This window comes from Anguilla anguilla, chromosome 2 (assembly GCF_013347855.1).
Source record: "Anguilla anguilla isolate fAngAng1 chromosome 2, fAngAng1.pri, whole genome shotgun sequence".
NCBI classification, from domain to species: Eukaryota; Metazoa; Chordata; class Actinopteri; order Anguilliformes; family Anguillidae; genus Anguilla; species Anguilla anguilla.
The window spans coordinates 40,329,133-40,346,431 of NC_049202.1; the positions used below are offsets into that span (position 1 = coordinate 40,329,133).

Below are 17,299 nucleotides of genomic sequence, written 5' to 3' on the forward strand. Positions count from 1 at the left end.
GCTTGGATTAGTAATTATATTTGATGCAACTTTAGCTATATTTCCATTACTTTTCAAAAAATATTATTTTCCATAACTTTTCCAGGGCCTGGAAATTGCATTTTAAATTTCAATGACTTTTCCAGGTTTTTCATGACCGTACGAACCCTGTATAGGACTCTGAGGGGGGGGGGGGGGGGTTATGGGGCTTTTGAGATCATCTTGTCCTGCGCACGAGCAAGATGCATCGCGGGCCTGCAAGTGATGACTCAGTCCTATCACAGCCAGCAATTAGTGGAGCCATAGATGCTGCTATCAGGGCTCTGACAGCAGCAACATTGTCAGGCAGTTCACTGATTTCCCTACCAATCAGAACCATCGGTCAGAACAAAGCTGCTTTTTAGGAGGATTGCAGGGTTGCTGGAGTTATTGATGGCACACACATGCTTGCCAAAGCCTCCTTGAGAGAATGAGGAGATATGTCAACTGGAAAAGGTACCACAGTATCAACGTGCACTTCGTGTTCAATGGCCAGTATAGGACACTGGACCTTCCGTCTAAATTACCGGGATCAACACATGATTCAAGGGTAATACCCGAGAGTGCTCTCACTAATTTGAGCAGAATTATGTACCAGTTAATGTCCCACACCCCTCCTGATCTCATTTCACTGGCTATTGGTTACAGGTTGCATCAAGTTTAAAACCATGGTGACAGCATACAGGTAGAGAATAAAAAACACAGACCCAATTTGTACAAAAAGGGTTTATTTTAAAATGTTAAAAGCAAGATAAATGGTAAAATACTGTAGTAAAACACAGCAGACACCAGTCACAGTCAAACAATGGGCCCCAGTCAACTATTGCAGGGCGGACTGGTTAACAGAATTCCATGGGTACACCAAAAGGCTCAATGTTCTCACACACAAGCCAGCCTGCACAGCTACACACACACACACACTCACTCATATGCACTCACACACTCATTTCACAATTGTACTGAGAATGTTTGCCTGTGGAGAGGAGGTGGAAAAAAAAAAAATCAAAATTAATTGATTTCAATAAGAACTATATTTTTTGCTCGTACAGATCGGCCAGTCTTAATTTAAAACAAAGCAACCAAAACCTTGACCTCTTAATCTTACCTTGATAAAGGAGGAAAAGCGTTTGGCTGTGATTCCTTCAATCTTCTGCAAGTCCTCCACCTGGCAGAGAGAAGACTTTGAACAAGGCTGTCCAATGACCGTACTTTAGCTAATCAGACAGTGTGAAGACACAGCAGTAGTGTACCTGTGCAAACTGGCCGTGGACCTCTCTCCAGCCCATAATAAGCTTGGCCTTCTTGTCTCCAATGAGTTGCAATGATTTCACGTCCTTCAGGGTGCCAGAGTTGAGAATTTGCAGGATTTTCTCTCTAGACTTTTCCAGTACAGATGTGTCCAGATGGGATTCCCAATCGGTGTCAGAGACAGAAAATTCTTTACCCATGTTCTCTTTGCCATCCACAACCTATGAGTGAGAAAGCAAGAGCCAGGTTAAGAACATCACAGTACACCAACAGTGGTCATTCAAGTACACACCAGATAAGAGTACAGTCCATTTCCCTTACAGGGGCAGTTCACCCAAAAGTGAAATTAAGGCAGGTTTCCATTTACCCAGAGTAGTATCTGTCAAGTTTTTCTGAGATTTGACACGTTTTATATATCCGCACCAGCTCACCCCGATATAACGGCGCTCAAAAGATCCCTAGATTTTGTGGCCTCAAAGCGCCAAAAATTTTAATTCTAAAAACTCACGTCAATCTCTTTTCAAATATAATGCTATGATTACAGACGAACATCCACAGAGCGCAATTCAAGCACTGTTTCATCGAAAAGCATTCTACGAAGTACGTCAACTGTCTATATCTACATGAAGTCTACACCAAGTTTCAACCAAAGCACGCAAGCATTCTGGGGTGGTGTCAACGTTGATAGTGTGCCTGAGTGTGCTGGCTGAGACTTTGTAACCCTTTCCAGACAAATCTCTCCAATACTTTTCCCCTCATCTGTTCTGGAATTTTTTTCATCATGACAGTGCGCTTGTAGAAACTCTGTGATGACCACTTCACTCTGACTGTAAGGTTCAATGTGAGTGAGGTTCAGATTCAATAGTGCAGACCGCAATCAAGCCTGGCTGTGTTCAATTTAATTATCGATTAAATTTAGTTGATCGAGTAACTAAGGGGGCAACTACTTGTTCCCATGGGTGAAATGGATGTTTCATAACTTTTTTAATTAAATACATGAAATAATAATGTGTCTTGGCTATTGTCTTATTAAATTAACAGACATATTTAAAACAACATTGGGAGCAAACCAGGCCTGAATCTGGAAGCAGACCCCAGCCTTTGATCGCCACTTCCGATAGGACTCTTGTGCCATCATTCAAAGAAAGACACCCAAATTGACAACAGTTTTGCATAAACACTGCAATCAGCAAAACCCTGTGGCCCAAAACATACTAAACCAAGGGGTTGCTATGTCATCAACTGGCTGATTTACACAATGCCAAACCCAACAAAGCCAAAATATTTACAACAAATGCTGAAAAGCACAAGTTTGTCTAGTAACTTAAAAAAAACCACATACAGTCATACTGAAAGTTAACAAGTGAATTTTCTTAAAGCCTAAAGGTATAGCCTAATTATTTTCCAAATCACAGTTTTGTGAAATACATTCAAGAGTAATGTTTAATCAGCAACTTGTTAATGCATGACAGAAAACTGCAATAAATGTTCGGTAAGAGTTTCAACCGGCATTTACAAAGTTATAACTTCACCTTTCTAAAAAGAAAAGAACGTATGTCTCAAGGATATTCAACAAAAATATTTATCTGGTCAGTTTATTACATATTAAATTAATGCAAGAGATAATTAAACTTCCGTATTGCCCACGTTACTGTTAGGGGACATTTAGTAGGAAGAGGTTATTAATAAAAGCAACTAATGACAAGCATTGATGATAATATAAAGACCCACAAGTGCGCAGCCAAACCCAGTGGGGTATTTTCTGCTTTTGGATTACCAGGCTAATCGTGCACTGGGGAGATGGCACGTCTTTAGGGACTGCACAGACATGGTGCCAGAGGGCAATGAATGGAAATTATGTTTGCAGCCAATGCTGAAGTCAGCATGCCTTTTCTGGGATTGCTAGGGCATTTCCTTACGCTAAATCAACATGAACAGGAACGTGCAATTTATAAACATTCAGCATTCATCATCTGATATACCTGCGATATGCACAAAACTGAAGGACTCTGCATGTTTCTTGAATGTGATGTTTTGGGAATGAGGCCCATTCAGTACAGATTCTGCTTTTCAATTAGCAAGGCCTCAACTACAACAGAACATGAAGGCAAACTGCATTTAAAGTGACCCAAAGCAAGGCCTGACCTTAGCGTTTTGCTTATGCTTCAGGCTGGGACAGAGGGATGGTTTAAACACCACAGCACACTGCTGAATCGGCTGAACTTCGGACACTGAGAGAGACAGGAAGAGAGGGAGACATGCAGTATCGGAAACATTAGGCACACGTTAACAGAATTAAAAATGCATGTATTAAAAAAATGAAGAACTACACCTATGAGCAGATGGTGCAGTTTTAATGCTTTATTGTAAAAACATTTTTCAGATATTTCTAAATATTGTGCCTGCATCCTTGTTCCATCAGTTCTTCTGATATGCAACATTATACCATCCATAAGGGGCGACATAGCTCAGGAGGTAAGACCGATTGTCTGGCAGTCGGAGGGTTGCCGGTTCAAACCCCGCCCTGGGCATGTCGAAGTGTCCTTGAGCAAGACCCCTAACTGCTCTGGCGAATGAGAGGCATCAATTGTAAAGCGCTTTGGATAAAAGCGCTATATAAATGCAGTCCATTTACCATTTACCATGCAACAAACAACCCAGAGCATGGAGAAACAATAGTGTAATTTGCTAAATGTAAACGAGTTAGTGGGGTTGTCTTCAAAGGCAGATGTACAATGTATGGAGGTAAGGCAGTTTTAGTTCTTGTGATATCCAGAGTTTACAAGAACCGATTAATTACAATTAACCGTTTTCAACTCTGCTGTGGCTTTACTGATCATAAACACAAATAAATAAATGGTCCTGTTAGCTGGCGAATTCTAACAACAACCTCTTATCACCAAACTATTCTTTTCAGATCAGACAAACATGTTAGTATTGGCAGGAAGATCACTACAGGCATACAAAATGCAGTTCCATTCAGCGGTAAAGCACTGTAGAGAATAACCACGTTGGGTTACTCACCCTGTAGAGGAGTCACCACTGCCTGCTGTCTTTTGGGCTTGGCTGCAGTGGACTGCTTCCTGTGCAGCGGAGGCAGATTGGTCCTGAACAGTCCTGTGTCCTTCATGGGCTCCACCCCCTTCTTAGGGTGCACCAGCCCGTCTTGGTCTTGCTCCTTTTGATCCGCTGGAATTGCTTTGAAACCTTGCGCCTTTTTCTCCAGCTCCTTCTGTTTCTCTTTCAGTTTCTGCATGTAGGGAAAGTGCCAAGTTTTAGTCATCAGCATTTTGAGAGTGACGAGAACATCTATCAAATGACTGGAGACACGTTATACTTCGGCTTGTAGTAGATTGCCTTACAATTGCTTGAATGTTACCACTGTGAAAAAAAAGAATGGTACCACCACTCAAATTTTTAAAGAGAAGTTACAGAAATAAGACAGTCCAAGCTCCCAGTTTTGTTCCCACAGCCTACGTATGCAGTCATTTCTGTACCTGGATCTCTTTGCGGGACTGGGCAACAGTCTTTAGCAGGTTGAGTCTCTCCCTCTCTGGGGATCCCATCATCAGCTTCTCCAGTGCTAGCAGCCTGCTCAACACAGAGGAGCCTGTAGGGCTGAGACGAGGAGGGGGAGTGGTTAGCACAGAGCAGACACGTCAATCAACTGCACAACACTGCATGTACACACACAAAAAAGCAGTGCTCAAAACAGTACCAAGACAAACTAAGAAAATGACAGATGGGCGTCCGTCCCTCCACCCTCAGTTTTGGATCTAGAACCACTGTGAGCCAGCACTGGGGAGCAGAGACATTGCTTACTGCCAGCAGAAGCTACTCGTGCGAAGGCCACAGCATCGGCTAGTAGAGACAGAGGAGGAGGAAGACTAATGTGACATGTACAGTGTCCAGCTCAGAAAGGCTGCAGAATGGACCTTTCCAGTGAAAATGAAGTACTAGGCATAAAATAGCGTGGGGAATTCCAGAGATGGACCGTTATACCTGGGTGGCTGTGATGGCACAGGGTTTTCCTCTTGTTCTTCGTGCTGCCTCTCCTTAAACCTCTTCTTCTGTGGCTCAGTCGCTGCTTCGGAAGCCGGTTCCTGCCTGGCCCTCTTCCCAGATTCTAAGACACAACACAGCATGTAAGAGGTTAACTAATATGCTTTTATTATGGCCTTGGGCAGCACTTGAGTGAAAAAAATGAGTTTGGGATGTTTACTGTATTTGATTTGTGTTGTCTGGATGCCAGTTCAAACAATATTCAAACTTGGCCTTAAACAGACCTCATTCCAAGCTTAAATATTGACTCAATTTAGGCCGGAAACATACCCATATGCAAGTACGTGAACGCAAATGACAACCCCAGGCCAGCACACCACAAATGCATGTCCTGGTTGTGCATACTCAACTTGCGTTATGTTCATGTGGAGGTAATAAACCCAACAACTGAGCGGAAGACAGCTTCATCCTGATGTTATCTGCTATAATGCCCCTCCCTGCGATGCGTGAAACTGCAGGTCTCACTGGCGTTGCATTAAGAATTTCAGGTGACACATTTAAGAACGCAACTACGTGTGAAACCAACTTAGCTGCGTAGCCTGAAGAGTCTGCGTTTGCGTATACATAGGGTATGCTTCCAGCCTTATACTGCAACATGGAACTGCAACACTAGCTAAGCATGTGTTAATTACCCACACAAGTCAAAACTGTGTGGTAAGAATAAGCCGCATGCACTCAAGGAACAAATGACAGAACTCCACAGCCTTACTAAATCCCACCTCATAACAGTACAAACATGCTCCTGTGTGCATTCTGTGAACCTCACCATTGCTGGACACAGTCTCTCTCACAAACGGCTTGTTGACAATGAGCTTGGACTTGGCAGCGAAGTTGAGGGCACTGAAGGTGTCGAAGTAGTACTTCTGCTCAGGGGCAATGTTGGTGATCATGATGGAGTGGGCGGAGCCCCCCAGGGAGTCCTGCAGCAGGCGGGTCAGTTTGCTGTCCCTATAAGGCACACGGCCAACGCCCAAGTTGAGAGAGTCCACCACTTTGCTGAGGGTGAAGAGGGACAGGTTAATGGCTCCGCTCTCCTTCAGCCGCAGACCCTGGTTGCCGGTGCGACGGTTGTCCTCGGAGCCGGCCAAGTCCACCAGGTACAGTTTCCCTGTCTGCTGTCGGTGAGGGGGAACACGCTGGGACTTCTCCACCTTGAGAAGGGAAAATGGAACATTTCATCAAGAGTTGTTTCTCTCTGACAAAGTTTAACATAGGATTTGCACAACACGGTGAGAACAATATGTATCTCTGAGGTCCTACTGTACGGTTAATTGATTGGCCCTGAGAGTGTTTGTGCAATTTGATGGGTATTTCGATAATTACATAGGTTTAAGATGATCTGTTGGCTCGTAGTAGCTGGTGTGAAGGTCATTGGAAATACTTCTAAACAAAAATAAGATTAAACAACTTTTTTTTGAAGAGAAAACTGGTAATGTACACATGTACATCATCTGGAGGAATAATGTTGCAGTACTGGCTGCTTTGGAGTCTATACAGCCAAAATATAATTAGTTGCACATAAGAACTGTCTGGGACAATCAACATACAATAAAAGTGAAATACAAAAAGAAAAAACCAGAAACTGGTTTTAAGAGTACAATTTGGCCTTACTGGACACCAAGCCCGTATTCCACATGTACATCCAACACACTAGTTGGACATTTTTTTAATAAGAATGTGGGTTTGGATTTGGTTCTGAAGCTCACCACCCATCTGACTGGGTCTTCAGTTATAGAACCATCACAGATTATACACCATGTTCAATTAATACAAGTTATCCATTAGCACTAACAGAAGGTGAACACTGCTGAGCACCGAGACAGAATGGTGAGCCAGGGGCAAAGGGGGCAGACACCTTGATGAGGAGGATGGCGTGACTGCGGCTTGACCGGTGATTGAGCTTGGTGGAGGCAGTCGTGCGATTTAGGCTGGCAGGGATGAAGTGAGTGTGGAAATCCGAGAAGGAAGAGAGTGTCGTGTGGGTCAAGCCGGGGATGAAGATATTCCTGTCCTTGTCCTCACGGATAGGCAGGTCCTGTGTGCTTGGCGATAGCAGGTCCAGCACCTGGAAGAATGTTAATTGTGAAACTTATATCAATGTTTTTTTTTCTTTTCTTTATTGCTGGGCTTAAAGGGTGCTCATGTTCGTAATACAAGCCAACAATGCCATCAGAGAATAAGCACCTTCTCGTTGTAGATCTCAAGGTAGGACATGCCAATTGTGTAGTCCCAGTCATCTCCTGCTTTCTCCTGCGCTCTCACAAGCTGGAACACCTCCCTCACAGCTCGTGGAATAACCCCTGGCTGCTCCTGAGTGCCCAGCATAGTGTGGGTCTTACCTGGGACACGACAGTGGAGGCAAGATAAGAACAGTATATGTAGATTGAAAATTGGGGCAGACACAGAGAGGGTGCTGGTATATTATTCATCCCATTTCCTGTCAGTTTGAATCAAAGGCATGCTTTGTCACGCTTGCTATATATCTAGGTTGAGCACAATGCACAAGACAAGTGACAACTGACTGGAAACATTTACATTTACATTACAGGCATTTAGCAGACGCTCTTATCCAGAGCGACTTACACAACGTTTACATGACATTTTTTTACATTGTATCCATTTATACAGCTGGATATATACTGAAGCAATTTCGGTTAAGTACCTTGCTCAAGGGTACAACGGCAGTGTCCTACCCAGGAATCGAACCTGCGACCTTTCGGTTACAAGCCCAGTTCCTTACCAAACGAATAGTCCAAATTCAAGAGTATCACATGTTAATTCATGACACCTCATTGGTTAATTATAAACACAAATTTATGTTGGTGCACAGTGGTAACTCAAGAGAGGGGATTTGATAACCAATGCATTTGGATTCAGTACCCTAGAACTGACAGGACATTACAGTGCCTCTTCATAGTGAGACAAGAGAATGGGCAGGGACACACTAGGGCAAACGGGAACAAAAGTTCAAAAATAAGCACATGAGCACATAAGATTGGAAAGCAGTACCAGCTCCAGTGGGTCCATAGGCGAAGACACTGGCGTTCTGCCCATTCAGGATGTGAGGTAGGATGGGCTTCACCGAGGTCAGAAACACCTCCTGCTGGGTTGTCTGCTCCCCATAGAACACATCAAATCTAAAAGACATTGGCTCACTTTTTAATCTCCTTTTCAAATCCGGTTAATTTTTTTGTACACTTTTTTTTTTTTTCCCCTTTAACAAGGATTTAACATGATCAGGATTTAAAGTGTCATGTGGCCTCTTCTTGCTGCTAATATGTAGTAGATACATTCACTCAATTGCAAAATTCAAACAGCAATATTCAGACACATTCAGGTTTTAGTGATAGTGTGTATGAGGCGTTAGACTACAAGATTAAACGCTATGTATTGCTAATAAAGTTATGACAAACGAAAGCTAGCACAAGTATACATCAACTATTGCCATCTATGAACTTTTGTGAACAAATGGCAGTAGGCCTCCTATCAAATTTACCACGAATGAACAGACTTATAATGAATTATTATCACTAGTGTTGAATCATGCAAACAAGTTGACAGGGGTGAAGGTTACAAATTCAATGTTCTTCCCAACTTTTACATCAAATTAGAAATCATAACAGTTCATCTCCCGTTTTTACAGTCTCCCATTGCCAAAGGAAAATTTACTGGCAGTTACACAGACCAAGACTGACACTACAGGACAGCAATAGCCGCGTTTCCACCAAAATTACCCGGAACTTTCAGTCCCAGGAACTACTTTACCAGGAACTAAAATGTTCCTTCAGCCAATGGTTGTCTGCGTTTCCACCGGGGTCTAAAGTACCGCGAAGATTAGGCAAATTAGCCCACTGACGTTGTCGTCGGTCCATCTGTCATATTATTTCTTCTGTAACCCCATACTACCACCGAGGTAGCCTACATTATTTTCTAATAACCGGGACAGCCCGGAGGGGTTTATTCCACTTATATACAACGGGTTACCAACAATGACTATATATGGTTACTTTTGTATTTATTGATTTTCATATATCCTCTCAAACACATTCATTAACAGCAGAAAACATGCACACGTTGTTAACAATTTGCTGTTTTATTACTTTCTCGTCGTCAATTCCATATAGGCTAATCGCAAAATGACAAGAATAGAACGAAAACTCGGACTTGCGTGAAAATGTAAATTAGTAGTGGTACAGCCACCGTTTGCTTTCCTTCGAAGTTACTGCTAGCCGAGCAGCGAAGTGTGCCCTCCAGATGCGAACCATGCACCATAAATGAGTCCATAGTCTTCCTGGTCTTTTCGTGGAATTGAAAAATGGCAGTAAAATTACGGCAGTCTGAAAAAGCTAAAGGGAAGATGACTAGAATTAACCTGTTATTTTACCCGGATAAAAAGTGCGGAAGGTGATTTCCAGTTTGCTTGTACTGTATCACCAATGTTAATTATGCAGAACTACCGCATACCTCACATAACTGTATCAAACGTTTTGAGTCAATTACAACGGGCTAACAAAGAAAATCCGGAAGAAAATATTCAGCAACCGAATTAATCCGTTTGAATGTTTTGGTAGCCTACGTAATATGCTGTCCCAGCACGAATGCTTAGCATTTTATAAAACGAATACTAAAGCAAGAAAAGAACAGAAGAGCACACGTTATAATTCCAAGACGTTATAACCAAGAAGTAGGCTACTGCGCCGCATAACATACAAGTTTGATTTGAAGTTATTATGAAAATAAATTGGTTTGCCGGTGCATATTTTCAAACATGGCGGGTAATGGCGGAAAATAAATACAACACAAATGCTACGAGTACTCGACCAATCAGAAATGTTCAGCGCTGCAAGCTCCACCCAAAAGGTTCCTGTACTTTCGGAAAGTACTACCTCCCGAGCAGGAACGTTTTGGGGGGTAAAACAAAGCCCCCAGAACTAAATTTAGACCCTAGTTCCTGCGGTGGAAACGCACTGAGTTCCTCAAAAGGTTCCTAGTTCCGGGGTATAGTTCCTGCGGTGGAAACGCGGCTAATGAAAGGAAATGCAACAGCTGCATACTTAGGCAATACAACAAGGACAAAAGACACTTACTGGTATTGCAAGGTCTCTGTGGAATTTCTCCAGTTAATTATCTCCAGACTCTGTGGCCCCAGGCCCCTGACACAGGCCCCTTCAGCCTTCTCGTCCTGCTTTTCCATGTAGGGCCTTAGTCGAACCGCTACCCTCACCCTGGACGTCCGCTTTGAGCCTCCAGCAACATCACTCACAGCCACACGCTGTGCCATGGCTGGGAAGAAAGGAAGGCAGGGGGGAATCTGATACATATTGCTAAGCAAAATGAAATTATAATCACCTCCCCACCGGAGGGGTAAAAAAGGCACTTCAACTATATAACGTTAAGCACTGAATAAACAACATATAAAAGCACTACCCAGTACTCAACTAACTTAGCTAGCTGTTGCTAAAAAATAATGACAGAATTAACCCTTGTACTAGGTGCATCCCTAAGTGCAGTTACAGCATTGACATAGCATAAATTCACCGCTGTCCACATTTTTTTCCAATAGATACAAAATATTGAGTGGGGTCTGTGGGATGCACAGACAGAAATTATGCACACTGAATGAGCACAAAGCACATACAAAAAAGCAAAATAAGAAAGATAAATTGTTTTGTTCATTAAAGAGACTTAGTAAAAGTACTGTAAACGGTTTAAAAATGCTAACATCGCATGCAGTGTTAACAATACAAATTAACACGACTTGAAAAATGCAACCAATTGTGATGTTAACACAAATTTCATTAAAAACAATATGCCTGGATTGTTAAGCAAGTTCCTGAGCAGCCCAGAAGAATCCGCTGGTGGACTGCGCATAGAGGAACGCTTTTGGGGTTACTTGACATCCTGGCACTTCGGTGGCGCTACTCGTACGCTCCGGTTCTGATGGGACTCCAGAAGACTACCTCATTGCTCCAGTCCTCCAAGTCTGCCAAACAGATACAGCTACTACGTGCTACGACTGCGGTTCGCAGTCAACGGGCCAAGTCTTCAAGAAACCAATTTGTCCACATATACTGTGCGTTTTTTATGTGGATAAGTGCAACGCGATAGTATCAACGTAACTTCATTTTGTATACCCTAAATTTTAGAATAATATTAGATATATCGCCCAGTCCTAGGTGAAGTGTGTATAACTTTTGGGTGAAACTGTATTTTAAAAAACTATATTTAGCTAACTAGTTAGCAAGTCAACTTGCTATGCAATGTAATGTAATGTAATGTCAACGCCATAGCGTTAGCCACGCCGAAGAGTGGTTTCACTCAAGCGCTCTAGCTAACCCACTTTTGATGCGTTTTGCTTATATAGCTTGCTCTGTGAACCATTAGATTTCCGTCACGACAATTAGTTTCCATAACAGTTTTTCCCGGCTTACGGTGCTTTGGTCTTTGATGGGCCAGTGTCCGACCTTTATCAGAACGTCGTTAGCGAGTTAGTTATACTGATAGGAAAGATAGCTCGTGCCGTGACAGTGCTGCGATCGTAAACTGGGTAGTCATTCAAACAATTCAGTAGACGACTAGTGCAAGTTATCGAACATTTCCAACATGCCCGTAACGTTACAACCTATTTTTATACAGTATGGTTACAACTCAAATTGTTCGTATACGCGTGTAATCTAACGTGTTATAGTAAACTAGCGTCTCTCCAGTGCAAGTGTAAACACATTGCATTTTATCCAACGAACAACCAGGTACTTAAAAGGGTTAAATTAGTCTAACCTACGTTTGTTACTCCGCCATTTATTTGAACAGCCAGCCTAGCGCATATAAGGAAGACGCTTACCTTAAAGTTTGTCTGAACAGCTGATAACTTCAGGGGTTTTAATTTCTGTCGATGTAAAATAACAAACTTGGCTATCGTGCAAGGAACAAACCCTAATCATTTATATCCACCGTTGTTGCGCGAGGGCCTCCCATCAAATATTTTTCAAATGTTGGAGCGTCAAGCGTCGAACGCTAAACTAACCAATAGACTCCCACGACAGAATACGTCAGGACGTACACTTCCGCCTACATATCTTAAATTCTAATGTAAATGGCATTAAATAATTGAAATGTTCATATACAATTGTAATAGAATAATTACACATGTCCGCAAATTATATGGTTTAAAATAACGCAAACAAATTATCACAGTTAGTCAAAATCACACAAATATCACAGAGCATAGCAAGGAAGGCCAACTTCACGTATATAAAATGGCGCCATGTTTACATTTGTTCGGACAGACATTCTGGTGCTAGCTAGCTAACGAATAAAAAAAATTGTACGTAGACAGTATAAGTGACTTCTAGCTACATACACAAACTGCGAAAGCAAAAGGACTGTACTCCTAACGTTTAAAACGAGGTCAGTTTTTAAGATTATTTTAAAAGGCGAATGTTACAGTAAACCGAATGAAGCTCTACTACTAGCAAACCAGTCACGGCAAAGTTAACGTTAGCCAATTTTAACATGGATTACAACGTCAGTTACTGAACAAACTCGCCATGTAAGCAAGACACAAGTTTGTGTGTTTGTAGTGAAAGTACACACGAGTAATTAGCTAGTTGAAAACTGCTAACACGTAACTGTCTAGCTAATAACCTAAATCACGGGGAATGGGATTCGCTAATGTTACATACGAATGCGTTTTGGTCGCTACTCTTAATTTTTAAGATAGTTCGTAAAAATTTAAAAGCAACCTAACGCGTCAAAGCTTAATTTGGTCTGTGTCATTTATGGTACAGCAATGTCGCGTAATCACTATTATAATACTTAAATTGGTCGCTTGTAGTTTTTACTCTATTTTGCATGAACTCTTGATATTTATTTTAAGTTGATGCAGTGCCAGAGTGCAGAAGCAGCAGACTCTTCCCTGAGAGATGGAATGGAGTCTCTGGGAGTTAAGGAGGAAGATAAGGCTGCGGTTATGAGACAGGATGAAGATGATACTAAGGGAAAAGAAGGGATGGATGCAACAGCTGGAACAAATGAGGACAGAGCTGAAGATAAAGAGAAAGGTATGGTTTTATATTGATGGTTTTAGATCGATGGTTTTTTGTATCTGCAAAACTAAATTCCCCACTTTCTCACCCTCTAACCTTTTTTCTGTTAGATGGTGACAATGATGAAGATGCCATGGAGGAAGAAGAGCATGAAGAAAGAAAAGAGGAAGATGGGACAGAGGTGGAGAGAGATACCGAACAGGAAGAGGAGGATTGGGAGATTCCTTGTAGTGATGAAGAGATCGAAAACCCTAAAAACTGGACACCACCACCTGCTGAAATTAAGCGACTGTATGAAATTTTGGCCAAAGGGGAAATGCTGGAACTGAACTGGATTCCTCTCCCCCGACGACCCCCTACCCCACAGCAAACCCCCTCCCCAGAGAGAGATGATGATTCTGAGGAGGAGAGAGAGAGAGAAAGGGAGGAGAGAGCACGCAAGTGAGTAATAGACTAGAGGTTTTTTTTACTTCTTTGCAATATGTGATGAATTTGCTTACATCAGGGGTTCCTAAACTTGGTCCTGGGGCCCCTTGTGTATGCTGGTTTTCGTTCTGGTTAAATCGCAATCCCAGAATATTAACAAGCTGTTATTTTTTTCTTAACTGGGTACTTTTCTCATTCAGAGGGATTATTTACCCTCTTAAGCCAAATTATGTCAGAAATAGCTATGCATGCCAAAGAATAAAATTCCCATGTACATATTGTGCTTATTGCGTTATATTGCAAACAATTGCATAAAAAGAGGCAAAACTTCAAATTAAAGAATCAGTAGGCTCCTAACTGCTGAATGTGTGGACATGAAGTCAGAGACAAAGCAAATGATTATGAGTGAAACCTGCACATATGTTTAAAGAAAAAACAAGAAAGAAATTAAACACGTGTGTGACAACCTAATTAGGAGCCTGTTGATTTCCCTCTGTCTTTCTTTTTTTTTTTTTTTGCTCAAAAAAGTTACCTCTTTTGATGTGATTGTTTGCAATGTAGTGCAATAACATAGGAATTTTATCCTTTGTGGAGCAAAACTATTTCAGACATAATATGGCTTAAGAGGGCAAATAATCCCCCTAAACAGGAAAAGCACCAAATTAAGAAAAATTAGAAGCTTGTTAAAACTATGGGATTGTGATTGTGGTCGGAACAAAAACTAACATTGGGAGGAGGGGGTGGGGGGACTGAGTTTGGGAACCACTTCCCTATATGTATGTGATTAAATGTCATTTTGCTCTCTTTCATATCTCAAAGCTTGTTTTGCGAGACACCCTACTCTGCAGATATGACAATACTGCACTTGTACATAGTTAAAATATAGAAGGCTAGTAGACAAATTACATGAACACAACCTCTTCTTTTTAATGCATTCATCACAATGTTTTTTCCTCTTCTCTCAGAGCTCCTTCCCCCACTGAGTTTGATTTTGATGATGACCAAGCTTCTGTGACACCCAAAACCAGCTACATCCATTGCCGCACAAAACGAGGTGATGAGCTCTATTTGTCAGTCGGGTCACGAGTCCCTCTGTGCACGGCAGGAGTTTCCATTTCTGCCTCATCAACATCAGGTGTCCAAAGATGTCACATACGTTTGTGTTCCTGTATTCTCACCCAGAAAGATGCTATTGTGGCTGACAGGGTCTGTTTCCCAGTACTGAACGCGTAAGTTAGTGAATGTGCTGCGGTGTCCCGAGTGCACGCTGGCTATGGATGCTGATGACCTCGTTTCTCCACCGCAGGGTCCTCCGCTCGTTCCGCGGTGCGAAGGGAGGCCAGGCTGGACAAGGTGCTGTCTGACATGAAGAGGCACCGAAAGATCGAGGAGCACATCCTCAGGACAGGCCGTGACCTCTTCAAAAGCGAGAACGGGAGGGCAGCCGGAGGAGGGGAGAGGCAGGCCCTCTCTCCCAACTCCCAGAGAGAAAGGGAAAAGGAAAGGGAGAGAGACAGTGACCCCAGTACGATCTTTTCACCCAGACAGAGGCGTTATTGAGGCTGAGAGACAAACTGAGGGAGTCCTCAGGTCTTACTTGCCAAACCGGAGGTTTGTACTTGTAAATAATGTTTTAATTATTGATAGTTAAAATAAACCTTTTACTGAAATTGGTTATCTTGTCTCTTATCTGTCACAATGTGCTTGAGTCTGTGATGCTTTACATTCGAAAATGGTCATTCTTGAATGAACAATTGTAATTTAAATGCAACTTACATTCAAGTTTATGTATAAAAAATAACTGCCATGATTGATCAGCCAAAATGTTTTTATTTTGTGTTTCAGTGGAACAAGGATATGTATTTAGAGAAGGCATGTATTGTTTTTTCCCTCCAATGTTACACCAACAGCTATAGCTCTCAAAGCAGTCTAAAAAATGAGCGTAACTTGCATATATGGTTAGTTCCTTCCCATCTGATTGCATTAACATGATTTGGCATTTATTATAACAATTCATTACCCATGTTTGTATTATGTGACATGAAGATGCAAGCATACTGATAGAGATCCCACTTTCTCTCTCCCTTTTCTATATACCAAATCAGTCAAACCACTTTCATGTGTACTGGCTATTATAAATTAAGGCTTAAAGGAGTACATATTTGGTTCAGGGAAGTTTGGTCTTCCCATCTTCATTTTCACTGTTTGTATCTCACCCTATCCCCATTTCCTCCTTTCCCTTCATGTGTTTTTTCACCCTGCTGTCCCTCTCTTTTCTCCACCCTCACTCCAGAGCCCCCCCCCCCCCCAGCAGGCCATTAGCAGTACTGAAGAGATTTAGTGGATTGCAGCAGATTCACCTGAGAAAGCCAGAGAGGAGGGGAATGCCATGTAGCACACACTGCCAAAGCACATCATTATTAACAGTGAAAGATGAATATAGGCACTTTCACAAACTGAAAGCCAGACTGATGACTGGAGGGAGAATATTAATGACATTCATAGGAGTTGTACATTTCATTTTAAATGGCAGCAGATAAATCATGTAGGAAACGTCTGAAATGTCTGTGGATACGTGCGTAATATTGTCCGGAGGTCAGTGATTAGCAGAGAGGTGGACGCGAAAACAGACTAATAATGCCTATAGCAATGGTATGACAGTTCTGTGAATCGAACCTAACCTGCCTAGACTGAGATGCCATGGGAGGCCTACCAGTAAATTTACCTGCATGTAATTAAACATGCATCATTAAAAATACATCATCAATGCGGGATTGTATAAATATAAATATGCCATGTGTGTGAAAAAGTTGTGTTTTGTGTTGTGTTATTTTTACACATTGTGTAACAGGCGAAGTTAGCACTTACCTTGCTTGTTTGTATTCCATTTTTTTCAATGACTATAGAATCCCAGAGGTATCTTTTGACAGTGTAGTCCTGGAATGAGCATTCTAACTCAACCAGTGAAAGCTAGAGGACCCATAATAAGGGTGTAGCTTCCATGCACTGAAATTTATGTTTTCTTTTTTTGTGAAGTATATTGTTTTGTTGCACCGTGAATATTATGCTTATGAGCTGAGTCAGCACACATCTTGAAAATAAACCTTGGTGATGGGAATTCCTCAACTCTCAGGTGCTTATTTACTCCAAGTGCCGAAATTCTAACTGGTACATTGACTCTAAAAAGAAAGCATGCTTTCTCTTCCCCAGAATTTCTCAGCAGATACATTTACAGCCACATTTAGCCATGGGCCCAAACCAATTTCCATCAGCAGCAGCTGAAAAGTATTCACATACTGCACTGAGGGCGAGTCATGTTAGGCCACCTTGCAGCTAAGTATTATGATGTATGAGGTTGGACGTCTTTGTAAAGGTCGACAGCACCAAAAAAAAACAAGGCAAAACTCTAGGTGGTAATGTTAGGAGTGGACAAATGCTGTTAATACATATCCCTCCCAAAAGAGAGGGTTTGAATTTGGTTGGGCATTGGAGTGTCGCAT

At 42.0% G+C, this 17,299-nt stretch overlaps 2 protein-coding genes across 3 annotated transcripts; one reads left to right on the forward strand and one right to left on the reverse strand.

The window, feature by feature from the left end:
* Positions 1-729: 729 nt before the first annotated feature.
* kif22 (kinesin family member 22) lies at positions 730-12,377 on the reverse strand. The gene is made up of 13 exons (XM_035403977.1): positions 12,170-12,377; positions 10,416-10,611; positions 8,338-8,465; positions 7,513-7,667; positions 7,184-7,393; positions 6,095-6,479; positions 5,269-5,392; positions 4,764-4,884; positions 4,291-4,516; positions 3,412-3,497; positions 1,269-1,487; positions 1,124-1,183; positions 730-991 (listed from the first exon to the last, which is right to left on the reverse strand). The coding sequence occupies exons 2-13, from the start codon at positions 10,607-10,609 to the stop codon at positions 962-964; spliced, it is 1,938 nt and encodes a 645-aa protein (XP_035259868.1). The 5' UTR covers positions 10,610-10,611; positions 12,170-12,377; the 3' UTR covers positions 730-961.
* A 203-nt stretch (positions 12,378-12,580) lies between these two features.
* On the forward strand, positions 12,581-15,473 carry pagr1 (PAXIP1 associated glutamate-rich protein 1). 2 transcript variants are annotated; one of them, XM_035404065.1, is made up of 5 exons: positions 12,581-12,735; positions 13,205-13,388; positions 13,484-13,814; positions 14,765-14,853; positions 15,106-15,473. In XM_035404065.1, the coding sequence occupies exons 2-5, from the start codon at positions 13,208-13,210 to the stop codon at positions 15,357-15,359; spliced, it is 855 nt and encodes a 284-aa protein (XP_035259956.1). In that variant the 5' UTR covers positions 12,581-12,735; positions 13,205-13,207; the 3' UTR covers positions 15,360-15,473. The 2 variants fall into 2 exon arrangements, with proteins under 2 accessions (XP_035259956.1, XP_035259957.1); XM_035404066.1 differs by having other exon boundaries at positions 12,593-12,877.
* Positions 15,474-17,299: the final 1,826 nt, after the last annotated feature.